At 42.7% G+C, this 26,736-nt stretch overlaps 1 protein-coding gene across 1 annotated transcript; it reads left to right on the forward strand.

The window, feature by feature from the left end:
* On the forward strand, positions 1-24,844 carry PDCD11 (programmed cell death 11). Its single transcript, XM_005154545.3, has 36 exons — positions 1-86; positions 1,030-1,141; positions 1,717-1,848; positions 2,009-2,176; positions 3,001-3,162; positions 3,690-3,813; positions 4,167-4,348; positions 4,884-4,991; positions 5,430-5,636; positions 5,915-6,039; positions 6,570-6,630; positions 7,309-7,455; positions 7,565-7,816; positions 8,644-8,787; positions 9,470-9,670; positions 10,238-10,408; positions 10,809-11,028; positions 12,035-12,187; positions 13,192-13,307; positions 13,475-13,992; positions 14,514-14,576; positions 15,038-15,146; positions 15,630-15,719; positions 16,034-16,136; positions 16,655-16,832; positions 17,734-17,790; positions 18,584-18,706; positions 19,000-19,122; positions 19,308-19,503; positions 19,906-20,028; positions 20,358-20,501; positions 21,513-21,763; positions 22,412-22,580; positions 22,859-23,012; positions 23,579-23,744; positions 24,419-24,844. The coding sequence occupies exons 2-36, from the start codon at positions 1,040-1,042 to the stop codon at positions 24,588-24,590; spliced, it is 5,514 nt and encodes a 1,837-aa protein (XP_005154602.2). The 5' UTR covers positions 1-86; positions 1,030-1,039; the 3' UTR covers positions 24,591-24,844.
* The last annotated feature ends 1,892 nt before the right edge of the window (positions 24,845-26,736 follow it).

A 26,736-nucleotide genomic window follows, 5' to 3' on the forward strand; every position in this document is an offset into this window, starting at 1 on the left:
TCCCGTGCTCACGTGTGTAGCTCGCGGTGTCCCGGCGGTGTCGGCCGGGGCGCTGCGGGGACAGAGCGGCGGCGGCGGCCGGGGAGGTGAGGCTCCTACGGGCAGAGCCCCAGCCCTGCCCCCCCCCTCGTGCGGCGTGGCTCGGGGACCGGCGCTGGAGGGGTCTCTGCGGCTTAGCGAGCCCTCTGCTGAAGCGTGCCGCCGTGAGCTTCAGGGCTGTGTGTGCTTGCTCGTGTAAATGAGTTCTCTATGCCTGCGGACTGCTTTAAACTTGACAACGTCCTGTGTCAGTGCAGGCTGCTGTAGAGGTGCTGTTGAGTAATGTATAGCATGTGGATCGTGACCTGGTGAATGAGGTGTTGTTTATTGATGGTAGTGTAGTAAGGTTAAGCATACCTATATTAGTGATATGGTGGACTAGGCATTCCAGGGGTAAAGGGTGGAATTGATGATCTTAAGTCTTTTCTGGCCTAGTCAATTCTATGGTGCTGTCATATGTACGTAATAAAGCTACTCTATACTTCTCTCTATATAGAATATATGCTATAGACTTTATTATATATATATATATAACTATATATGTATATGTCTTATAGCTTACTCTTACAGTTGGTATCCAAGAAGTAAAACTGCATACTGTGCTTGCTTAGTTTCATTCATAACTTTCTCCTTGGTGACTGCAGCTGGTAATTTTGGCTTGTCCACTGTTCAGGAAAATTATGGTTCAAACAGTTTAATGAATATGTGGTGCATCTGTATGCTTTAAAAATAATACTTTAGTCTTTATCACCCTGTAGAATTGGGTAATAGTAAAAAGTGTTAGGGATGCATATATTTAGATGGACCACTGCAATAATTAGTGTCATCAAATATTAAATGCATTCAGGGATTATGTTCTGTCAATGACCAACTGTAATCTGAATTCTCTCTTAGTTTGGGGGTAGTTCACTCTTATATCTCTTCAGTGTTTATGAGGAACAAGCCTAACAACTACACGTCAAATTTCTGTTTTTATCATTTGTCTTACAGAAGTGCAAGCATGGCATCCATGGAAGAAAACTTTCCTCGAGGGGGCATCCAGAAAAAGCCCACAGAGGGAAAAACATCCAACACAAAGTTAGAGCGGGACAATTTGTTTGATGTATGTTATTTGTGTGTTCTTGATTAACTCTTCTCAGGGCTCTTCCACTCTCAAAATGTGACCTGCAATCCTTCCTATCCCTCACTTCTATAACAAACTATAGAAAGGACTTGCAAGAAGAGATAATGTCTGACAAGTACCTTCCTCCTGATTGCTTAAAGATCCCCAATGTTGAATGTGGTAACAGAAAAAGTTAGATCAAAATTACTGAGCAGGCTTTAGTGTTTAAACTATCCACAAGCACTTTTTCCCCCAAGGTGCTTATGTCATGAGGCTGGTGTTAGTGAGTGTAGACTAAGTTTGGTCTTTCTGTTAGTCATGTGATGCAGATCTTGTGCCACTCTCTTCCATTCCCAAGATTCACAGTTTCATAACTGATAAGCTTCTGCCCAAAGGAGATGTTTTGAAAGACTTACATGTACGTCTGTAGCAGTTACCAGGGTGGTTCTCTTTTTCTCTCCAATCCTAGTATTTGCTTCTACTTTTATTCCTGGCAATGGAGTTCTGCCTTAGTGCAGATTTCATCTCTTTATCCACTTTTATATTTTACACTCTCTACTTACAATCTGCTTTAGGTTCGCCATGAAGAAAAGTCCCAGAAAAGGAAAAGGAGCCAAAAGGATCAAGGAAAGCAGAAAAAGTTCAAGGCAGACAACATAGCTGCTGCTAAAGAAAGTTTTGTGACTATTGAGCCATTGATGATCGAGGTTTGTGGTAAAATGTTTGATTCTGTATGCATCTCTCTTCTGGGCTATGTAAAAATGACATGTTCTTCCTCACTGAGGTAAGGACAAAAACATCCTTACCATCATGTTATCAATGACTTGTCAAGATAACCACAGTATGCTATTGTTCCTGCTTTCCCAGGCACTCTGTGAGGGGATGCTGCTCCTTGGCTGTATAAAAGAGGTCAGTGACTACGAGCTAGTTGTAAGTTTGCCTAATGGACTTTCAGGATTTGTGCCGGTCACACAGATCAGTGATGCTTACAGCAAACTACTGAGCAAGCAGGTGGCTCAAGGAGAACTTTTGGAGGTAAGACCTTGGATTGTGTCTGTGACTGTGCCTGGGAGGTAGGGATTGTTTGTAGTACCTCAGAACCAATCCTGAAGTCTTGCTTAGGATCCTTGCTTAGTTTATGGTGTCTTGCTGCTGACTTGAATTTGACTGCCTGCAGTGCCTTAGCTGTGGCTAAATAATCCTTGAACTTTATAGACAGCCTGTTGAACATGAGAAGGTTTGTGTTGCCTATCTGCTGCTGAAGCTAAATACTGATCCCTGGCTGTAAGCAGTGATGGAAAGAAGTTAGGGAAGTGGTTGGGAAATGATGTGAGGGTGCAAGTGTTTCTGAGGGGCATGTCAAGTAGTACAGTGCTTGCAGTTTAACTGTGTGTTTATGAATGCAACATGCTGCTGTGTAGTGCTGATGTAGACAGACCTTGACTTGGGACTGGCTTTTCCAAGCAAATATGCAATTATCTGATGGCACTGTTTGCTAGAAAGAAAGTAGTAGTTAAGTGGAGTGACAAGGAATTGTAATGTTCATCAGTTGTTTCTTGGAGTTTATGTCTCTCTTTTTCCTTTTCATAATAAAAACTTATCACGATAATATATATATTATTTTGTAATATCACGATAACAAGATATTTTTAACTATTAAAGTGTTGTTATCTCAACCCATGGGTTTTATCTGTTTCTGATTTTCCTCCCTGTCCCACCAGGTGGGTGGTGGGGTGGGGAAGTGAGTGATGGGCTGTGTGGTACTTAGTTGCTGGTTGGGGGTTAAATCACAACACCTTTTTATATTATGTGAAATAATAACATTTTAATGTTTTTCTCTTGATCATCTTTCTGGGCAGGACTTGCATTCGCTCGTGGACTTGTATTCTCCAGGGACACTGGTCAGGTGTATTGTGACCACTATTGAGAAGAGTGCTGATGGACGTCGGAGTATCAAATTGTCGATAGACCCCAAGAAGGTCAATAAGAGTCTGAATGCTTCAGCACTAGCATCAGGCATGGTACGTGCTCTGGGTCTGTCACAGCCTCTTTAGGTTTAGGGGGTGCCTCTTGCATAATGCATGAGGGAGCATTTCAGTTTGTCCTTGCATGAGATTAGAGCAGAATGTGGAGCTCTTCCTACCATAGGAGACCTGGGAGGAGAGAACAGTACTGGGTCTTGGCTCCAGGTTGTCTCTCATGAAACCCATTTGACTGATTCTGTCTTAATATAGACAGGTTATGTAATGATTTCTTTCTGGGTAAATTTCTTCATTACTTTTGGTTTTGAGCATCCAAATTTTTTCCCCTTCTGGTTTATGAAATCCATCCATACATAGCCAGATAAGGGTAGAGCTGAGACCTCACTGCCATATGAGCTGTATAGTAAGAAATAATATTGTGTTCTTTCAGCTGCTCTGGAAATATCAGTTTTCTGTCTTATGAAACAAGTGAGTGCTTGGGTGGGAAATACCTTAGCAGATGTGCACTCTCTGAAGACCCAGGTGTTTTATCACGTTACTGAATTGCAGTGCTTCTCTCCCATCAGCTGCTCTCTGGCTTCGTGTCTAGTGTGGAAGACCATGGCTACCTCATTGATATTGGAGTCAATGGGACTAATGCTTTCCTGCCTCGTCAGAAAGCCCAAAATTACATCAAAACAGTCAAGAAAGGTAAGAAGTAGTGCAGGAGTTAAAAGTGAGGTGGAGAATGACTGATTAAAGCTTGTTTTATCTGTGGTGTTAGTGCACCTCAGTGAGATTGGGTCAATGTGGAATCATTGCAAGTTGCTGAAAACAGTTTTGTGGTGGTGGTCTGCAACAAACTGCTGGGTTTCAGCCTGTTTTCTGACAGATTATGCTACTGTTCCAAGTCTGTCCATCCTTGATGGCAGTAGACTTCACTTAAACTGAGAGGACTTCTAACTTCTTAAAACAGAGGGAACTCTGAAAAAGATTTGGAAAGAGTAGAAGGGAATCCTTGAATGTTCCTGGTGGAGGTTTTATGCTGTGACTTGTCCTTGTAGGGTCTGACTTGAAAATTGGCCAGAATCTGAACTGTGTCATTGTGGAAGTAAAGAACGGGGGAAGAGTGGTCCTTTTGTCCATTGATCGATCAGAGGTTGCCTCATCCCTTGCAACAGAACGACAGAACTGGTCACTCTCTAATTTATTGCCAGGGCTGGTGGTGAAAGCTCGAGTGCAGAAGGTAAGCTCTGGTTGGGATTTGATTTGGGAGTGTTGTGTGTTTGAGCCTTCTTGAGACAGAGAGACAGCTGAAATAGAGATGGAAGTCAGTGTTCTGGAAAATTTTGTACTTGGGCTTAATTACTTTACAGTAGCAAACAGTATTTACTACTAGACACTTGCTCCACATCATTTATCTGAGGTGTGATCTCAGTCCTGGTTGTGATGCCATAAGTATAAAGGCTTCAGCCTGAAGTTGGTGATGAAGCTTGAAGCAGAACAGGATCCATTTTGTGCTTCTCTGGCATTTACCTAGGTAAAGTATTCAACAGCTTAGCAGTGGTCTTCAGAGTATACACAACATTATCAAAAATCTCAAGGGTAGTTTTTGCAAAACAATGTAGCAAGCAGAATTGTTAGAGGTTTTCTGGTCTCTTGTGTTGTGCTTGTTGATTGGCACTGGCAGTGCCTTTCTGTGAAACCTGTGAATTGCTCTCTGAACTCCATGAAAATGGAGTGGAAATCTTATTTTGTCATTTTTTCCTTCCCCTTCCTAGGTGGCCCCACTTGGGATCAAACTGAGCTTTCTGTCTTTCTTCACTGGCATTGTGGATTTCATGCACATGGACCCAGAGAAATCCATGAGCTATTCTCCAGATCAAGTGGTAAGGAGAGTGAAGGATGGCTGGAGTTGGTATATTGCTGACAACATTTCTCATCTTCTCCAAAATTTCTGTGGAATAACCTCTGAAATCTTGCTGATGATAGCTGCCTTTCTCATCCTTTATTTGAATTATTGACATGGCTGCTTTAGAGTTGTAGTGAGCAAAGTAATTCCTGGGCTAATGCAATACTGACTTGGGAAGCATGAGAGACTTGCAAGTGTTTGCGGTCATGTTCCCCTTGCTTCACTGGTACCAGACTAGTCTGTGAACAGCAGACAAAAGCAAAACTCTCATCTGTGAAGCTATTGTCATAGTAGTAAATACAGGGAAGTATTTGTACATGGACAGAGAGTTCAGGTACCAAACACGAGCTGTGTGCCTTTCTGCTCTTCTGTTTACAAGCTTGTGTTTAACGAACACAGTATTTTCTTCTCCCAGGTGAAAGCTTGCATCATCTCTATCAACCCCACCACCAAGGTGGTGCGGCTCACTCTGCGGCAGGCTTTCCTCCACCCTGGGGGATCCCCAAACCAGATCTCCAATGATCGCATAGGGGCAGTGGTGGAGGAGTCAACAGTGAAAGCTTTCTACAAGCAGTTTGGTGCTGTCTTTGAGCTCGATGATGGCACTCTTGCATTTGCACGGGTAAGTGTCAGGGTAGTGAGGCAAGTCCTCCATAGCTGTCTTGGCCTACTGGGGAGGGAGGCTAGGAGGAGACAAATATAACAAAATTACACCAATGTGGAAGGTGTTTGCCAAATTATACCTCCCCTTGTTCGGGTTGAAATGTAGGAGGGTTGTTGTGGAAGAAATGGTGAAACCTGCTTCTTAGAGTATGTAGAGGAACAGTTTTGTTTTCAACCTAAGGGCTCTATCAGTGCTTCTGTTTTCTTAACACTAAGTTGTAATTTGTTTTTTTCTAGTTGAAACATCTTTCAAAAACCAGAAAATCATTTAAACCTGGGGCATTTAAAGCAGGATGCAAACATAAATGTCGAATCATTGACTACAGCCTGATGGATGAAATGTGTATTGTATCTCTGAAGTAGTAAGTTTCATAGATTCTTGCAGAACATTGGTTGAAGTATTAGAAGTGGGGGGTTGAGAGTGCAACACTGTTTTGCTGCAGCAGTCTTTGTAACTCAGTTGGTGAGCTGAGGCACAGGGAGGCTAAACTACTTCTGCCAAGATTGTGTCAGAAGACTGTAGCTGACAGGAAACTGAACCTTGATCTTCCAAGTTCCAGCCCAATTTTCTCTTCCCTCTTAGTATTCCATCTCTGTGGCTTTAAGCAGTGTGGGTGATGGGCTTCCCTTTCATAGAGCCGTGGCTGGTGGCCTTAACTGTATGACTGTCACATGGAATGGAGCTTGGTGAACCTTCCTGAACTTTATATCCAGAGAGATGTTTTGGGAGGTGGGTCAGTTAGAGTAAAACATAGAACTCTGGAGTTGTGGAGCATGGGGGTGTGTGTGTGTTGGGATAATGGATATATGGGACAAGGCAAGTAAGGGACTGTCTCCTGTCCTGGACTTCCTTCAAGTTGACTGGTTATCTCTTGCTGTGTCTCTTTCCTAGTCAGATTATTGAAGCCCGATTTCTGCAATACCAAGATATCCACACAGGGGATGTGTTGCAGGTGAGTTTCTGAAGGACTTAAACAGTACTGTGTGGTCATTATTTTTAGAACAATGATATAGCTAATGTGCATTCCCTCTGCCTAATATGTGTGTTCAACTTTTGATCCAGACTAGAGAGATGAAACTGAGGAGGGCTCAATTCTTGCAGGACTCTAATGGAATGCAGTACTCTTCATTCCCCATTTTGTCCAGCTTTTTATTCATGATGCTGCCAAGGGAATCAAATTCTAGCCATGGTCAGTCATTTACATCCATGAGTACATTTTTAGAAAGACTTGAGAGAAAGAAACTAAAACTCACCTTGCAGTCACAGTAAAATGGTGTGGACCATTGCAGTTAGCTATTGGGCAGAAAGTAACTCAGTTATTCTTATGTCTGAGACATGACTGTATTGCATATGTCTCTGGAAAGAATTCTAGTTTGTCAAAGTCAATAGGGATTTTGCAGAAGGAGCCTATGCTTAATGAAAAGAGGCTGTAAAACAACCTTATGGAATGGTTAGAAGTTAATGGGTCAGATTGGTTGCGTGGAGTGTGGGTTGGACTAAGATTTTATTTTTCAGAGGGTGATAAGATTTGATGATAATAGGTAATGCAATGTCTTGATTGTTTGCTACCCGTGCATGGTCAGCTTTTCATGTTATGTTTACTGATTCTTTTTCCTATTTTGTGTTCTAGGGTAAAGTGTTTGCTCTGAAACCCATTGGGATGCAGGTGAAAGTGACTGATGCGATTAAAGGGCTTGTGCCATCTATGCATCTTGCTGATGTGATCCTGAAACAGCCTGAAAAGAAGTATAACATAGGAGATCAAGTCAGGTGTCGGGTGAGAGCTGCCAGACAGGGTCTTCAGCTTTTGTTCTGTACTTAGTGGCTGAATTGGTCAGGCAATGGCAGACAAGCTTTATGAACCTTCTTGTACTCCATTTTTGCAGGTGCTGGAGTGCAATCCTGCAGGAAAGAAGCTGATCCTTACTTTAAAGAAAAACCTTGTTCAATCAAAGCTTCCAGTCCTCTCCAATTATGAAGATGCAAAACCAGGTCTGATCACACATGGCTTTGTGGTGTGTGCAAGGGAATTTGGCTGCATTGTCAAGTTCTACAATGATGTCAAAGGTCTGGTACCCAAGAATGAGCTGAGCTCAGAACCCATATCTTGTCCTGATGAAGTCTTCCATGAAGGACAGGTAATTACTGTACTGATGCCATGTGTTGTGTTTGAATGCAAAAGAGAAATCTGCAGTTGAGTTGGTTCCAACATGGGTTTTTCCCTTGAGGATCCAGCTACACCAAGAGATGTTTCTTTCACTCTAGGTAATTATCATACCCCATTTAAGCACATTAGGCTGTGAAAGAGGTAGCTCTGAGTATTTCACAGACCTGTCTTTGTTTCTAGGCTCTCTGTTACGGTGTGCGGGAAGCACCATGGTATGTGATACAGGGTCTAGGCTGCAGTTTCTTGTGAGGAATTTAAAACTCTACCCACAGAATCAGAAAGATGAGGTTTTCTGCCTCTGCATTATTCTAATTTTCCTGTTTGTTTCAAATCCTACACATCTTAAACCAGACGCTCTGGGAGCCGTGTTGCTCACCAGGTTCTGGTCTTTGTTGTGCACAAGCTTATACAGATTTCAACCCTCTTTTTTTTCTGGTGCTTTTATTTGTCTTCAGTGTTGCTGTTTGGCTGGCTAAAGAGAGGGGTCATTTTCTAGTCAAGATTTCTGACTGTAAATCTGGAGATCAGAATTTTATTCTCAATTCTGCTACAGACTTCCAGCATACTTTTAACAAGTCATTTAATTATTATGTACTTTCATTTTCCATCCGTGTGATCAGAAAGACATTTGTCTCTGATCAAACCTGTTAAATTATCACCACTGGCCTGCTACTCTTAGGAGTAAGGAAAAAGTATGCTGTGTATGCGTTTTCCAGTCTCATTTTGTAAGTGGTAGCACACTGAAGAGGAGTATCAGGTGAATTAAACTTTTGTTTTATCTCTTTTTTTTTGCCACAGGTTGTTAAAGTAATGGTCTTAAAATGTGAGCCCGAGCAGGAAAGACTCTTGTTGTCCTTCAGGTTATCAAACAAACCTGCCCTGGATGACAGAAAAGAATGTACTCCAAAGAAGAAACAGGAAGTGAAATATCAAATAGGAGAGGTATTGAATTCAATGACAGCTACCTTCTTTTTACCTTTTGCTGTTTGTTTTCCAAGCGATTTGGTATAATTTTGAAGAAAATCTGTTGGTTGCCAGGAGCTAGCATTAACTGTGCATTTCTTATTGTGTGGCTGGTCTCCTGGATCAAAACCTCTGTTGTCAGAGGTCAGAATAAAGGAGTCCCAGGGCAGTCCTTCTGGAGGTACCAATTAGTGCTCCTTTTCCTAGGTGGAGTCCTCTTTCTTCTGCATGCTGCTGATATTCTCACTCCAGAAGTTGTTGCTTTTGCTCTGTGGAAAAACCCAGCTTCAGAAAAATGTTTTTAAATGCTTCCTTGCTTGTTGTCTTTGGAATTAACACAGTTTCCAACACCTGCAGATATTGCAAATGCAGGCATAGGACAGTACTGATCTTGTTTAAATTATTCCCTTCACTTCAAATAGAAACCAAGAGAATATTTGTAGCTCTAGATTTCTCTGGTAGCTGAGAGTTGCTTTTTTATTTCACTATCAGTGTTGATGTGGTTTTTAGGCACAGCCCGGTTGATGTGAGATTTTTTTCATACATAGCAGGGAGGCAGTGTCAGAGTCCCTTAAGTACAGCATTTGGTACCCAGTGCATTGAAAGGGATAACTTCAAGGACACTTGGAGTTTTATATCACTGTATTTGTTCTCTTTTCAGATGGTTGACGTAAAAATCCTGAAGAAGAGAGATAATGGGCTAGAGGTTTCTGTCTTGGAAGATGAAGGCAATGTGATAGCCTCAATTCCCACAGTGCACCTTTCTGACTTTGTTGCTACCTGCAAGCTCCTGTGGCATTGTCTTCAAGAGGGAGATGTCCTGCCCAGAGTTATGTGCCTAAGTGACAATGGAGAGCGTATTGTATCCTTTGCCACCCCATCCAGTCAAACAAAGAAGTGGGGAGGAGGTATATGTCTGCAATCCAGAGTATTTGCAACAAACAGAAGATACATTAGTTAGCGTGTTGAAGTGGATGTGCCTGTCAAACTACCAGTGCTTCGAGCAGTCATAGTAACTTGCTTGTGCTAGAAGTGAGGCTCAGCTGCTGCTAGAATCCCATCAGAACCAGGACTTGGTTGTTAATTGACTTATCTTCCCAACCATCTTCTGGGCTGTTAATCCTATAACAGCCTGAACAAATATTTTGCTCTTTTTACACCAAAAATCGGAACTGAAATATTAGGAAGTTGACATTTCTGCTAGTGTGAAACACTCACCTTTAATGCTGAGCAGCTTAAGAGACAGCAGTTGCTAAATTCTAGTGTAGAGAGATCAAGACAGAAATTAGAATTGTGAGATTTTTTTTGTTCCTGAATTGTCTAACCTCCAAAAAGTGCTCTAGCTCAGTGGTTAGCAACACCAAGAGATTTGCTTGGTATCAGGTTCCTTTCATTCATCTTTTCCCATTTTTCCTAACTGGTTGGTCAGATCTTGAGCAGAAAGTCTGCAGTGATTTCTGCAGTACAGGAGGAGCAAGTTGTGAGAAATTTCTCTGAAATCCAGCCCGGGATGCTGTTGACTGGTTACGTGAGGAATGTGATGCCTTTTGGAGTGTTTGTGGAGTTCCCTTTCGGTGTGACAGGACTGGCACCCAAAGTGGTAAACAGTATACTCACTTCAGTAAACAGCATGTATTTAATCAGTCATGCCTGGAGCATGGCTTTTGGCAAAGGTACCATAATGAGCGAACAACAGGGCTGTGGGTCCTGTGTTTGCACAGCTTCCCCCAGTAGGGTAAAAGCTGCTTTTAAGTTTGTGTTCGAATTCACTTCCAAAATAAAACTAAGGACTTTTATTCAGGCGTGCTTAAGTTTCAACAAGGATTTCATGTAACTTCAGTAATAATTTTTAATTGATGTCTTTTTGGTAGTGTCTGTTGAATTTCCTTATGCATTTTCATGAAGTCTTAACATAAACCTGTGTTGTGAGCAGCACTGTAGGTGGTTGACAGCTAGCAGCTGTGCTCAGTAACCCATGCCCCTTTGTTTTCTTTGCATAGAGCATGAGTGACAAGTTTGTGACGGACACCAAGGACCACTTTGTGGTGGGACAGACTGTGATTGCAAAGGTGATGAGCATTGATGAGGAGAAGCAGCGTGTGCTCCTCAATCTGAAGGTGTCAGAGTGCAGCTCAGGCGATTCTGCTGCAGAGAGCTTTGCCCTACTGAATCAATACTTCAAAGAGATGAAAGAAATCAGGAATTTGTTGAGAAGAAGAGGTAAAAGATTTCACATAATCTGCTAAAGGAGATCATATCACGAAAAAGGGGCTTCAGGGGAGCAAAGAAGGAAAACCATTTTATTTTAAGTGAGTCAGTTCAAGCAAAGACATGTCTTCCAAGAGGAGTTTATTGGAGGAGGGTTGGGTCTGCCATTGAAGCCAAGAAGGCTTTTTGGAATTACAGCTGGAACAAGCTGAAGAAGCTGCTCTTTTCATTTAAGGTTGCTAGGCCTCTAAGAGAATTAAAAATAAGGGGAGAATAGACAAACTGTGAGGTCCATATACCAAAAGAGGAAGGGGAGATAACAGTGGTACAAAAGTATGGATTCCTTGAAGTGCCTGTGAAGGTTAAAATAAGAAAGGCCAGGGTGAGATTGGATGTTCTGTGGACCAAAGCCTTACTCCAGCCTTGGAGATGCTTTTTTGGTGTGAATGTTTGTAGTTGCTTTATGAACCAATGTGAAATTTAATCAACTGAGACATATGCCAGTAAATTCACCATTTAATTATGTGTCACAGGAAGCATTGTCTCCATTTGTTTATCTGATTATCTGTTTGAATCTGACAGTACTTAATTTTTAGTTCTCTATAAGCTTCACCTATAGTGACATCTTGTTACAAATGTTACAAAACATTTTTGTCTTTAATGTTTTGTTTCTTAGAATAGTGAAGTGACAGGTCTGGTTTGTGGTTTTGATGTTAACCTCCTTTATTTTTACCTTTTACTGCATGCAATGCCAGGTGCCAGTGTTTCTGTAAGATTGAAAAATACTCTTTTGAAAATTACCGGATCCTTCATGTCACCAAAGTGTTTCTGCTTTGATTAACTCTTAGTGTTGACTTTGTATTTCTACAGATTCAGGAGTCTGAACTTTGTTTTCTGTTATGAAGGTGTATATAAATATATGTTTGTGTGCTGTTGAGCAGAGGTAAAAGTTGTCTTTGTTTTGCAAAGAAACAACACAGATAAAACTGACTTCCCACTTTTTTTCCCTTTTATTTAGGGGAGTCCAGCATGACTCAAGGCCTTTGTGAGTTGGTGCCTGGGAAGGAGCTACAGCTGGTTGTGCAGGATGTGAAGGAGGATGGCTCAGCACTGTTCAGTGGGGGCTGTGTTACAGGCTTGACTGTAACAGCCACTCGCTACCATTTGGGAGGTCAGGGTTTTGTCTTTGGTTGCTTTGGGTTTCACTCTTGTACTTTGAAACCTCTGTCATGAAATGAATTCCGATGACAAAGAACTAACATAGGAGGAGTCTGATAAGAGTAGGAGTCGACTTGAAGAGTGGTTTCCTCATGTGTTATTGATCCATTTGCATGATTTGGAACATATCCTTTAAACCTGCCTGTGTCTCTGCTGCCTCATCTCTAAACTGGACCTCAGCCTGCCTGAGATCTTGGGTATCTTGTAAGGTCCAGTTTATGCTCTGAGATCCTTAGTTAAACTGTACTGTATATAGACAAAGTACTAATACAAGCTCCAGCTTTCTCAGTGTGCTCATTTATTTATGTTAGAAATATGTTCCTTAGAGTATGCTGTATCTGAAATTGCTGTTAATTTTTCTTTTAAATCAATGGGACTTTAAAACAGGTCTGCAATTTTGGCACTTTGCAATTCAAAAATTAAAGCAGAAAAGTGTCATATTCTGCAGAACTCAGCAAGTATATGCTGAGATGATGAATAAACCAATATAAATGGCTAATTTCAGCAGGAGTAATGTCCCAGCACTTCTGTGTTTCCAGCAGCAGTTAAAGTGATTATGTTTTTGTGCATATGTTAGCATAATTTTTCAAAACCCGTATTACCTTGAATTTGTATTTAGTCAGCCTTGTCTGCATTATTGAAGAGTTCTATCTTCTTAAATCACTTTAGTTCTTCCATGAAAGGGTCAGATGCCTTCCAAATGAAAAAGATCCCCTTTTATTAGCTCCTTGCCATTAATGTTGGAGGAATCTGTTCTTTTTTGAAAGAGACTTATTATACATTTGTTACTGACTTTGTTACAGTTACTTAGTCCAAATTAGTAATTAAGTAGTCTTTTTATCACTATTTAGGAGTTAAACTGGAGCACAGGCAACCCTTCCTGTCATGTGCTACTAGCTCAGTTGCTCAGAATTCTTCACTATCATCAGAAGATAATCTCCTTTTTCTCATTTGTAGACAAAAAAATTATTCCTGGTGAGAAAACCAAGGCACTGGTTCTTCATGTGGATGCCCTCGCATCCAAGGTCTATGTTTCTCTTCGGGAAGAGCTGTTAAAACGAAGAGCCAAGCAAGTATGTGTTTGTTTTTTGGATTTGTGTGTTTCTGTTCCCCTAGCAAACTTTAGGTGATTAATGCATTGGGGGGGGATGACACTGTTTCCTCTTTGAGAACTGTGGGAGGTAGAGTGGAGGGAGACAGAGTCTCAGCAGGAGAAGTCACTGTATCCATTTCTGTCTAGCGGCTCACAGAGAACTCCCAGCACTATGCCATTGTTCAGCACATAGCAGAAGAGTTTGCCATCATGTCTTTGGAAACAGGTCAGCTGGCAGCTATCCCCATAGCATCTCACTTCAATGATACCTTCCGCTTCGACTCAGAAAAACTGAAGGTGGGACAAACAATCTCTGCAACCTTAAAAGCAGTGAAGGAGAATGACCACGGACTCTTATTAGCAGTACAAGGCGCAGCAAAGAAGAATGTTTTTGTGAGGGTCCGCAATGAATCTGAGACAGCATTAGAAGAGGTGCTTGCTGCTGTGAAACACTCTCTTTCCCTGGGGGATGTTGTTACTGGTACTGTTAAATCTGTCAAACCAACCCATGTTACAGTTGCTATTGATGACAAGCTGACAGGTTCAATCCATGCATCCCGGATTCTGGATGAAGTTCCCATAGGCTCTTTTCCAACATTTACTCTGAAAGCTGGACAGAAGGTGACTGCTCGAGTCGTTGGAGGCAGAGATGTGAATACTCACAGGTGGGAAAACATGCACATAATACTACTTCTTGGAGAATGAGAAGGGTAAAACAGATACTCAGATGTTCTAGGCTGTTGCCTCTGTCAGCAGATGCTGTTAACAGCTACCTTTGCTGGAGTAGTTGAGCCCTGAGGAAATCTATTATATTCTACCCCAAGTCCAGGTTTTGGTGAACTAGCTCTCTACCTGTGTCAATGTATTTATCTTGAGTATAGACTGTAAGGAAAAAAAGATGTCTAAACTCTGAAGGTCCGCTGGAAGCCTTAAATATAAGCAGGATTTTTTCCAACCCTAGTTATTCTATGATTCTATGATTTGGCTACAGGGGCTAAATTTGCTGGAGTATTTTGGGTACCTAAATTGCCAGTGAAACAATACTGGGAAAAACTGGAACTGGAAGGAAGGCTTTGGTAACTTCAGGGGGCTTACACCTGCTTTCTTTTGCCAGTGCGCAGGGATTACAGGTGGGTGACTGGGGCCTGGGGAGATCATGAGAAAATTTCTTTTTCCTGTTCTTTAGATACCTGCCTATCACCCATCCACACTTCACACGGTCCATTCCAGAGCTCAGCATTCGACCAAGGTAAGTATTGGTCTCTGTGCTGTCTGCAGGTGCTTCACAGACCTTATATCCTTATGGGTGTCCTCCCTTGCTCCTCCCATCTGTGAAGGAGCTGGCCGTGAGCAAGTACCTTCACATGAATGCAGTGTGGCAAGGCCTCCTGCTCTCTCTTTCACACTAACTTGAGCCTGTGAGCTGTGTTTAAACCTCACAGAGCTCTCCTAGCACCTGATTTCCTGTAAGTGTCCTTTTGGCTTCAGGTTCTGTCAGTCTAGAGTTTGGCATATCTGTTCATGTCAGAATGATTCCCTGAAGTTCAGGGAAGAATGAATTCCCTGTAGAAGGGTGCAGATGGGGAGGAGATGGGAATGAAAGTCACAATGGCATTGTCACCATAATCCCCTGGGTTTCTAACTCCTATCTTCATCATCATTAGGACCAAAGCTGTCTTGTTGGTAGCCTCTTTCTTTGTTTGCAAACAGTGAAATAGAAGGGGAAGTCACAGCAGTGCTGAGCCCTAAAGAAGACAGTGCCACCAGGAAACTTGAACTTTACAGTGTTGGACAGACAATCACCTGTTTTGTGAAAAAGGTGAGGTCAGACTCTTCCTAAGAAGTGTGCTGGGGAGGCAGCAAGTGGGGGTGACCTCAAGGGGCCTTAGTTCAAACCGAAGCACTGACATTGTTGTGGTCTTCATTAGCTTGGAGTGTAGCCCATGCAAAGTGTAGCATCTTAAAGGGAGAAGGAAGTCACATTTTCCATGCTTAACATAGTCAAGCTGCCACATCCTCTTTGACATGCCTATGTGTTGCCAGCAGATGCTTTCCACCATGCACTCTAGCAAAGGGGGCTTTGAGAAATACAAAATACTCTGCTGATCCCCTGTGAGGACTTGTCTCTGAATCACAGCAGTGTTATACTTTTAAGAGTAGAAGCAAATCACTATTTTTGCTTGGTGCAAGAGCTAAGACTGGAGTAGTTCTTTCTAGCCTTAAATTAACAAACCCACCAGGGAAGGGTTTTTTTTTCCCAAGGTCTCATGTTGTCTCCTCTGGTTATGTGCTGTCTTCTCAGTATAACATCCTTAAGAATTGGCTGGAGGTAGAGGTTGCCCCTGACATTCGAGGAAGAGTTCCTCATCTGCTGCTGTCTCTGAGCACCAAGGTAAGAGGCCATTACAGATAAAGTTAAATGTAATTTTTTTCATACACATGGCTGTAAGTAATGACTTTAGATGCTTCTGACATCCATGTGAACTTATAACCCAGTACTCCATTATAGACATCACTACACCTCTCTGACAAGTAAGTATTATGCCTGTAGCTGGTTTGGCTCAGGTCAGCAAAGCCATTGAAGCAATGCTGTCAAGTATATACGTCAAAGGTGTGCCTAGAAATTGTAAAGCTTCATAGAAGAAACACCAGAGTTGTGCAGAGCTCTTTTTCTAACAATAAGTGGAAATCTGTCTTTTCTGTCAGGTCTTGAAACATCCAGAAAAGAGCTTCAAAAATGGCCAGGCAATATCAGCTACAGTGACTGGAACAGATGTCACCGAAACAAACCTCTACTTGTCACTCACAGGTATAGTGGAGGCTTCACAGCAGGACCTCACCGCCTGTGTTTTACTCAGAGGTTGATGTGCACTGACCCCTCAAGTGAAAACGTTATACTCCAGAGCCAAGCTGTACCTCCCTGTAGGACAGAAATAACCCCCGTGACTCTGACCCAGATGTAGCAGCATGCAAGGCAAGAGTGATCAGACCTTTAAGTTAAAGAATCACTTTACTACTGTCTCAGGATGAAGCCCCTCTTTGAGCCCTTATGAACATATTCCCTTCTGATCCCAGACATGAGATGGTACATTTGTTATCATTTGTCAGTTATTCTGGATCTGGAACTGCAACTAAGGAACCTTATATGGGCTGCCAAGGGAAATGTTGCTGTGAACTGAGAATACATAGACTGCACCTTACCAAAAGTTAGTGGGTTTGATACCTGACTAAGCAAGTAAAACCAGCTTAACTGATTCATTCCCCCTGTTGCTTTGGTTGCATATGTTTGAAGTCTGTGAAGCTCTATTCCTCCTTCACTTTTTCCAGGAATTCAGTCACTGGAGCAGGGCACCATCACTGTAGGTATGGTAACAAAGGTGACTCCACACATTGGGTTGACCATTGCGCTGCCAGGTGGGAAGACTGGCAAAGTCAGCATCTTTCACCTGAGTGATACTTACATGGAGGACCCTCTGGGTGACTTCAAAGCTGGCAAGATTGTCAGGTCAGTTCACCTATTCCCTCAAGCTGCAGGGTTTAGAAATGTCCCCCTTTGATTACAGGCCTGGGTCTGGATGCCAGACCTGTAAGGTTCAGTCTGTAGCTAAAAGTAACGCTGACTTCAGACCTGTAGTGATAGGACAAGGGGTAATGGGTTCAAACTTTGACAGCAGAGGTTTAGTTGGATATAAGGAAGAAATTCTTTACTGTGATGGTGGTGAGGCACTGGAATGGGCTGCCCAGGGAGGTTGTGAATGCTCCATCCCTGGCAGTGTTCAAGGCCAGGTTGGATGAAGCCTTGGATGAGATGGTTTAGTGTGAGGTGTGTCTGCCCATGGCAGGGGGGTTGGAACTAGAGGATCTTAAGGTCATTTCCAACCCTAACTATTCTATGATTCTGTGTGTTTGGGTGAAAACCTTACCTTTTCTATATATGAACAAGCCTCTTTTCAGCTCCCTTCTTGAACTGTGTTTTGAGCAGCAACTAAGTTGCTGATGGAACTGAGCGAAGCCAGTTATCCCAGCTCTGCTGTGGTTCTGTGAGTTGTTTGGCAAGTCAGTTGTCTTTACATTTGTAATGCACAAATAGTTTCATTTCTGTACTTCACAGACTGGTTGGGAATGCTGGAGAGTGCCACAGACTAAGTGATTCAGCTGTAACAATCTTCAACTCTTTCATACTAGCAATAGAGACTGGGTAAAACAAGTAGATATATTTCAAAAAGCCCTTTAGCTGATTTCATGAACTGTTGTGTCCTGCTAGCTTGTGTCAAACAGCACATGCTCCAAGGGACAGAGTAGTTTCTTACCTCTGGAACATCATTTTGCTGGTGAGAATACCTATTATTTTACCTGTGGCTTTTTTTAACAGGTTTTCTGTTTTCTCCCCTTACTCTGCCATGCAGGTGTTACATCCTCTCCAATGAGAATGGCAAAATCCAGTTATCTCTCCGCCAATCCAGGTATGTGTCATCCCTCCAGTCTGTTGATCTCCTAGTGAAGAAAAGGATTGTAAAATACAGTAACTGTCGATTTAGGTGGACTAGTGTGAAGTGTTAAAAGGACAAGGACAAGAGGGTTTCATTTTTTCGTTTTGGAGGATGAGACTTGTTCCTACTTCAGAAAGATTTCCCTGTGTATTGGCATGGAGATGTTTGACCCTTAATGTAGAGCTGATCTTCCTGTTTATTGTAGTTTCCAGACCTGACCTAACTTCTTTTGTGTATTTATTTGGGAAGAAAAGGAAAGTTCCACTATTGAATTTGCAATACAAACATGTTACATTTCAGTGTTCATCTGCATTTTAACCATTTTGGTTAAATAGCCCATGTGGTCTTAAATACGTCTTAAAACTGAGCCTCTTGCTTTGTCTTTTCTAAGGAACAAAAATGCATAAAGCATGTGGAATGACTTACCTTAGAAATAAGTGGGGGGAAAAAAAAACAACTAGTGCTCTGCAGAATTTCAGATAGGAATTTACTCTCCTGGTTTTCTTAGTGGCAGAGGAAGCCAGGCTGATCTGTTTTGTTTGGTTTTGTTTACAGCAGCATGTCTGTTTCCTAATGTTATGTATAGGTTGGCAGAGATGCAGATAGTCCATTAGTACATTTGAATAAACTGAAGGGTGTCTCTGATCTGGTACATTTTCCAGAAAGCACAAGCTGTTGTTAATACTGATTTCTTTTTTTGATATTCAGAGCAGGACGTGGATTATTCAGATAGGTGCTTTAATTTATAAACTCTCCTTTCTTTTAGGCTAAACCCAAAGAGCAAAAGCAAAGTGGAGGATGTTGAAATAACATGTATTAAGGATGTTAAAAAAGGCCAGCTAGTGAGAGGCTATGTCAAATCAATTACTTCATCAGGTGTATTCTTTGGGTGAGTAGCATAAGGAAATTAATCTGATAAATAAGGGGTCTCAGAGAACTTACTTTGAATGGATGATTCTGGAATCTTGTTTGGGGGTGGTCTTTGGCCTAGTGTGATGTTGCAAAATGAATTTGCTCCTGGGAATGAAGATGTCATTGTTGCTTTATTGAGCTTATGAAATTAAAGTAGGTAACATTTGTGTGTTGCTGTATAGAACTGGTGGTGCCACAGATACCATCATTGCGCTTTTGCTTTTCTCCCACTAGTGAAATACTTATTTTTGGTTTTATTTCTCTTCTCAGCTTGTCCCCTTCTCTTCTGGGCCGCATACTGTTCCAGAATGTCTCTCCTTACTTTGTACAGAAACACTCCTTATATGAAAAATACCTGCCTGAAGGAAAGCTGCTCACTGCCAAGGTGCTTGGGTAGGTCCAATGTTCTTTAAGGGGGGCTATGAATTAGTAGAAAGGAGATGGTGGAGAAAGGAGAGAATGGAAAGAGGAAGGATAAAAGCTGGGAAGATTTGAAAGAAGTTCATAGTAGTCATTGTAAATGCTCTGATATTTACTTATTTTTTTCCCCTTGTCTTCTGCTACTCCTGGCACCACAGTGTAAATGGTAAAGAAAAACATATCGAGCTTTCTCTCCTGCCTGAGGACACTGGGATGCCAAGCATCTTGCCTGAATCCCTGGGCCTACCACGATATGATGCAGAAGAAGAGAAAAGAGAGGCAGATGCCAGAGAGAAGAGAGAACAGCTTAAGGTGAAGACAAAACGGAGAATAAGGAACTCTGAAAGTGAGCAGGTATGGATGTGATTGCACAGGACATGCCAAAGGACTTGATTGGCTCACATGCTGGAGGAACTAAGAATATCCACTGGGAACAGGCTGAGGTATTATACAGGGTAGGAAAAAAAAGATTAAATTGTATTGAAGGTCAGAGAAAACCATTCAGTTTGGGTAGGAGTTAACTAAATTAGCAGCCAAATCATGTTGCCTGTGGACCTGTTCTGTTGGTCTTGACATTGTATGTAGGTGACCATGGGTTTATTCTCTGTTGTTTCTGTTATGTGAGAGGATAGTGGGAGGTGCTGTGCCCAGGGCATCACTTTCTCTGCTTTCACTCTTAACTCTGTGATCAGAATTGCCTTTGTGATTTATCCCAGTTGTTGCCCTCCACCATCCATTAATTTCCTCTTGCTGCAGGAGGCAAAGCCAAAAAAAAGGAAGATCTGCCCCACAGATGAAAATGACAGTGGAATTGAGGTATATTACCGGGAAGAGGAGGAGGATGACCAGGAGCAAGAGGCAGATAAAAAGAAATCTAAGGTGAGAAGTTTGGAGGAGAACCTGAGCTTGAAATGACTTTCCAGGCCTGTTGAGGTGCATCAGTTTTGATTGGATGACGATAAGTATAATTTCTGTGGACAGCAGTCACACAGACTGGTATTTGTGTTGTCTCAAAATGGCTTGAGATAGATTGAGTTTAAATTACACCAAAGGTGACCAGAGTTTAATGTTTTGCTGGTGGGCTGTTGCAAGTGTGAGAGGTCAATAGTACTGGCCAGAGAGAAGCCACAAGCAAACAGCAGTTGTCCTATTGCAGTGGAAAAACTTCAGATTAAAAACCGTGGCATTCCCTGTATTCCTCCAAACAGATAAGAAAACCTGGTGAAGCTCCCAGGCTACAGGTTTCTGTGGGCTTCACCTGGGATGAGGATATGAATGCCATGGATATACCTGTGCTGAATCAGAAGGAAGAGAGCTCAGAGAGCGAGGAGGAGGAGGATCCACACTCAAAGGTACTGTATACTAGTGTTGTCTGTACAGGAGACACCACATGGTGGCTGTAATGTGATGTCTTGGTATTTGCATGTCTCTGTTCCATAACAAAGCTTTTTAATCCAAGGGAACATCTCTGACAGTTAATACCGAATTCCCTTAACTACCCCAAGCACTGAGCTTAGCAGCAGAAATCTCTGAAGCAGAGGACAAAAGCCCCTGTTTTAGCGGAGCTGCATGAAAATAGGGTTTCTCATGTTGCCATGAAAAGAAAATTATTCAGGGTCAAAAAAAACATTTTAATGAAATTGAAATTTGTGTATTTGATGTCAGCTTTGGGGTTTTTTACCTTTCTGAGTGTTGTAAATTTACAGGAAAACCTGAAGGCGAAAAATCTTTTCAAATTACAGTCCTCTTATTTAGAAAGCCACCAGAAAACTCATTTATGCTGTACTGTTTTAGAAGAGTTTTCCCATCTGAGCAATTCAACAAAAACAGAAACAAGCTCATGAATTGCTTTCATGCTTGCTTTTCAGGATTTCCCCTGTCCCTCAAAACTCACCTCTGCAAAGGCCGTGCATTGCTGATGCTTTGTTGTCGAAGGTGTAGCTGCCTTGTGCAGAGCGCTATGGTAGTGTCAGTTCCCAGTTTAGACCTGGGTCACTCTAGCGATCCAGCAACATCCCCCAGCCTAGCACAAATTCTCCCCAGGTATTATGGATTTTTACAGAGTGAATGGTGGTGGTGAGCACTGGCCAGGAGGGTAAAGATGGAAGAATGAGGGGTGGAGTGTGAATCCTGCTTTTGGGGTACAAGACTAGCAATGTAGTTGGTCCCTCAATGTATTTCATTAAAATAAATGAGGTTTCACGTAGTGTTGCTTTGCTTGGAGATGTGAAGGGCTGGAGTTGCATGTACCATTTTCCTCCTCTTAAACAATTGGCTTCATCTCTTCGTGTGAAAGCTGCAAGCCTGCCTGTTCCCACATGTAGTGCCTGCTTTATTCCAGTCCTTCTTTTTTGCTCTTTCAGCGGAAAAAACAAACAAAGAAGGAGAAGGAGCTAGAGAAGCAGAAGAAGGAGAAGGAGCTGTGCAAATTAGAGGCAGCTCTGATGGACCCCAGTCGACAGCCCCAGTCAGCAGATGACTTTGACCGCCTGGTGCTGAGCAGTCCCAACAGCTCCATTCTCTGGCTACAGTACATGGCTTTTCACCTTCAGGCTACTGAGATTGAGAAGGCCAGAGCTGTGGCAGAGAGAGCACTTAAAACAATCAGCTTCAGGTAATAATGGGCCTCTGCCTTTCTTTGCCCCAACAAATGATGGTGAGGTAGTTGTTGTGGGAGACCATTGGTTGTGTCATCAGTGTGTATGCATGTAAGTGTGGAGTGGCAGAGTCTGTTTCAGTGAGCTCAAAAGGATTAAATGGTAGCAGTTGTCAGCTGTTCCTTTGAAGATCTGTCCTGAATCACCACAGTTGGCCTGCAGCTTGGTTGCTGCAGCTCATGGTTGCGATAACTCCCCCAGGGTATCACTGAGTGCACACATACTTCTGAGCAGTCAGAAGGGTTTGGAGGAGCATAATGCTGTCAGTGATGTTGTCTTTAAATCAAAACATGAAACAAACTGAAACTCCTATTGCTTTTTCATAGGGCTGCACCCTTGTATATTAAATCATCTCTAAACCATGATTAAGTATATTGTGCTTTTTTGACTCATCCTTGTGTTTTCTAATTACAAACAACAGTGATCCAAAGTTGTAGTGTGAAACAACTGTGCTCTGCTCCAAAAGTGGTGTTTCAGTGAACAGTATGCCCCCTTCCTTTGTGCTGGAGGCAGGCTACAAGTCAATGAGTCTTTGTAAGGTGGTTTGCAAAAAGCTGATGAAGACTGGTGAAAGACTAAATATTCTTGTTTACATCTGCTTTAAGGGAAGAACAGGAGAAGCTGAATGTCTGGGTAGCTTTGCTGAACTTGGAGAACATGTATGGTACTGAGGAGACACTGATGAAGGTCTTTGAGAGAGCTGTTCAATACAATGAACCTCTGAAAGTCTTCCAGCATCTGTGTGACATATATGCCAGTTCCGAGAAGTACAAGGTAAGGTAATGTCAGCAGGTGCCAGTTATGTGTCCCATCCAGCCACGTCATTGGTAGTAAACTACCAATACTGGCTGTGTAAACTTACAGATGTCAGATGCTAGGCCTCTCCTGTTCCTAACTGAAATTAGTAGTTATGATTGACAGCAGACAAGGAATTACTGATACTTGCTTTTCTGGCCTAAGTGTTCAGAGGTACCTGGGCCAAGAGTAAAAGTCTTAAAGCTACATGGCTTCATTATGAATCTGTGTGATCTAACCCAACTCTGCCCTTACAGCAAGCAGAAGAATTGTACCACACAATGCTGAAGCGTTTCCGTCAGGAGAAGTCTGTGTGGCTGAAATATGCCTCTTTCCTCCTGAAGCAAGGCCAGACTGAGGCTACACACAGGCTTTTGGAGCGTGCTGTCAAGGCTTTGCCCACCAAAGAACGTAAGTACTCTTCCCCATCCTTAATGTGGACTGTGTTTTGACAGATCTACAGTAGATGGTCTGCTCTCTGATACCTTTGCCTGTGACAATGTTTGTAATAGGTGAAAAGTGCAACTAATTGGTGCTGAACATGCTGCCCTTGTCTCTCAGGGAAGGGGAAACTTCAATGTGGATATCAGTGCTAAATCCTCCTGTAGTAGAATTTGCTGATATGGGCAAAACTAAAACACCTAAAGCAAAAGCTGTTTTGATTCTTACAGCCCTTTAGAAAAGCTTAGTTGGCCTAGTTTGAGGGGCTGCACATGGATGCTGCAAGACGCATTTTGAATTTAAGAATAAATTTCTGTCTCGTGCAAAGAGCTGAAATGGGAAGTGAAGTATGACCCTTCTCTCTCCCATTTTGATTCCACCTTGGTCCAGAACCACTTTACAATAGAGCCTTTTTTCTCCGGGTAGAGGTGGTGCTGTCTCTGTGCCTTCCTCAGTTCTGTGTAATTGCCACTCATGGGTTTGTTTGTAGGGAAGAGAACTATTGTGATACCCTAACATGTCATTACTTGTTCCAGATGTGGATGTCATTTCAAGGTTTGCACAGCTGGAGTTCCGTTTCGGGGACGCAGAACATGCCAAGGCTCTCTTTGAGAGCACCCTCAGCAGCTATCCCAAGCGAACAGACATCTGGTCCATCTACATAGACATCATGATCAAACATGGCAGCCAGAAGGAAGTACGGTGAGTTGTGCTACAGCATGCTGGGAAGGGACAGAGTACAGTGCTTGGAGCAACACCTGAAGAGAGCAGAGGTACCCTGCACCATGTATAGGGCTTCCTAGAGCAAAGCAAAAGAGGATTTTTGTTACCTAGAGAAAGAAAACTGGGGTGTATGGAAGTGCTTATCCTTGCCAGGGCTGAGGAGACTGCCAAGGAGATCCATAGGGCAGAGAGAGACTTGGTTTGTAAGTAGTGGCCTACATGAGAGAAACTAGAGGACTTGCACTGAAGTTCATCTGTCCCTCCAGAGGGATTGCCTTGTACCTGAAGGGTGAGATCGATCCCTAGTGTATCCTGTAACATAAAGATGGAGATTTTTTTTCTTGCCTTCTCTTTTTTGAGACTTCACAAAAGGAAGTCCTGCTTCCTACACTATGGAGCCAGCTACATTTACTTAAACAAACAGAGGGTCAAATACAGTGGCTGGATCTTAGCTTAAGTTGACCAGCAGCCTTAATGTTCTGCAAGCAGATAGAAGGCTTCTACTTCAAGGGTTTGGCCAGATGTCAGGAATCTTCTTCAAGCAGGTTGAGTATTTTCCCTCACTTCCTGCTCTTTGCTCAATGGCAAGACTGAGGGCTTGTATTGAGAGCTGTCACCACCACAGTGTTCTGAGTTACTTTGGTTTCTTGCAGGGACATCTTTGAGAGGGTTGTACACCTGAGCTTGGCACCAAAGAAGATGAAATTCCTCTTTAAACGTTACCTGGATTATGAGAAGAAATTTGGTACAACAGAAAGTGTCCTGGCTGTTAAAAGAGCAGCACTTGAATATGTGGAGACCAAGAGTTCCCTTGCTGACATCTAAGTACAATGCAAGTAAAAGCAGAGAGACTCAGCTCTAAATGCAGTGGGGAGACTGAGATGTGGAATTCTGCCATGAGTGTCCATGGACAGTGAGTTGCTGGCGAGTATTGGTCTATGACCAAACCAAACTGCAAAGAACAAACTAAGGAAAAGTTGTGATAAATGTTTGCATCTTTGTCCAGATGTTACAAATAATCCTGGTCTGTTGATGACTTTGAAGACATGTTTTTTAAATATAGACTCTTTTATAACCAATACAAACATCAGCCATATCTGTTCTACATCCTTGTGTCAGGTATACATGTGAATAAGAGCCACCTTGGGCTTTTTCCTGAGGCTGATCAGCCACAGCTCTCAGCCTCTCCTCATATGATGGATAGTCCAATTCCATAATCATCTTCCTGTCCCTCTGCTAGACTCACTTCAGTAAGCCTGTATCTGTCCTGTACTAGGGAGCCCAGTACTTGATACATCATCTCAGATGTCTCACCACTGCAGAATAGAGGGGAAGGATGACCTCCCTTGGTCTGCTGGTAATGCTTTTCCTAGTGCACCCCAGAATGCTCGTCTTCTTTATCTGAAAGGGCATATGCCTTTAAAGCTCACAGCATCCAGCTGTGATGAATCCCATGGCTGCAACCATCTGTCGTAACAAGGTACCAGGGATTGACAACAGCAAAAATTATAGTTGTCTCTCAAGAGAAATCAGTGAAGTCAAAGAAAAAGATTTTTTTCTGTGCTGAAAAGAAGTCATCCCAATCTAACCTTCTGCTTGGAAAAAGCCAGGAACCTCGAGTGCTTGTGTAGTCTCCATCACTGGTGTTGGTGCCTTCTTGCAACTCCAGGACGGTGTGGATGTCATTATCTACATGTTTTACATGAACTAGATGATCCTAAAGTCATTTCCAAGCCTAACCATTCTATGATTATCCAGTGTAGACACTAGCGAGTGGGTGCCTAGCTTTGAAATACCAAACTTGGAAGAGTCTTACTCATTGTAGGTACTCTGAACTCAAAACCAGAGCTCTGCAGGACCCAGCTCTTCTGCCTCTGTGAATGCCTACTGTTGGCAAGGTTGAATGATTCAGCTTTAATTCATGCCCAAGTCTGTTGGGATCCCAAAACCAGTTGTTTCACTTCTTGCCCCAAGGGAGAGCAGGGTACTCTACTCAGATTTTACTTAATGCTCTTCTAGAGGAGGAGGCTGCTTTCAACATCCAGCAATAGCCGCTGCTTTCTTAGGAACACAGCTGCAATGATGGTGGTGGCTTTTTTCTTTTGGATTAATTGTTATATAATAGAATACATAAATAAGTGTCACAATAGAAACCAAGATCCCTTTGAGGTATTGTTTCTTCTTGACTGCTGGGGCTATTACAGTCTATACAGTAGTCAGTAGGGAAAATGAAAGACCTGTGTCCTTCATACTGGAGGAGCTTGGTTTGAATCCGTTTTGCTGTTGGGAAGTTTGCCCCAAGTGGCAACCTGTAGGCTTCTCTACAATGGGGTTGGTTTTGGCCTCTGGAGGAAAAATTGTCTTGCAGCCTGTGTGATGCAGCATACCAGGAAATCAGGCGTTTCGGTGAGAAGCGTAGCCTGGTTCTTATGCTGGTGTGTAAAGCCATGTGGGTTAATGTCCCTCACCTTGGCATCCTCACTGGGGGGGAATGAGTAACACAGATGGCAGGGATATTCATGAGGGTACTAATGGGCTATGAGAGCTGTCTCAGTGGGAGCTGCCATGCTTGGGTGGCAGAGAGGAGTCAAAAATCCCAACCCTGTAATTGCAAGCAAGTATTTCTGAATGTGGTGGTTTGCTCCACTTCCCGCTGTCAGCTGTCCACCCAAACATGCCTCTCTAAGAAGAGGGTGGGAAAACTGACAAGCTGGAGAAGCCCCATGCCCATCCCAGCACGTTGAAAGTTACTGGAGTTAATGGAGAAGAAGGGAGATAAATAGAGCAAAAGCTGGTTTGTGCTCATGGTTTATTCTTGAGATAAACAAATCCATTCCCAAGCATTACGGGTCTTGCCCCTTTCCTTCAAAGCAAGGGTGGGGGGGGGAGGAACTGGAGTGGAGGTGGTTCAAAGGAACAATGACAACTACCAAGGAGGAAGGCAGGGGAAGTAAAGGAAGTAAGAGGAACG

This window comes from Melopsittacus undulatus, chromosome 4 (genome assembly GCF_012275295.1).
Source record: "Melopsittacus undulatus isolate bMelUnd1 chromosome 4, bMelUnd1.mat.Z, whole genome shotgun sequence".
Classification (NCBI taxonomy): Eukaryota; Metazoa; Chordata; class Aves; order Psittaciformes; family Psittaculidae; genus Melopsittacus; species Melopsittacus undulatus.

Coding starts and splice junctions, on each gene's coding strand:
- PDCD11 (XM_005154545.3), top strand. CDS start 1,040: ATGGCATCCATGGAAGAAAACTTTCCTCGAGGGGGCATCCAGAAAAAG. Junction 13,308..13,474: donor TAAAACGAAGAGCCAAGCAA/GTATGTGTTTGT, acceptor ATTTCTGTCTAG/CGGCTCACAGAGAACTCCCA. Junction 15,147..15,629: donor TCACCTGTTTTGTGAAAAAG/GTGAGGTCAGAC, acceptor CTGTCTTCTCAG/TATAACATCCTTAAGAATTG.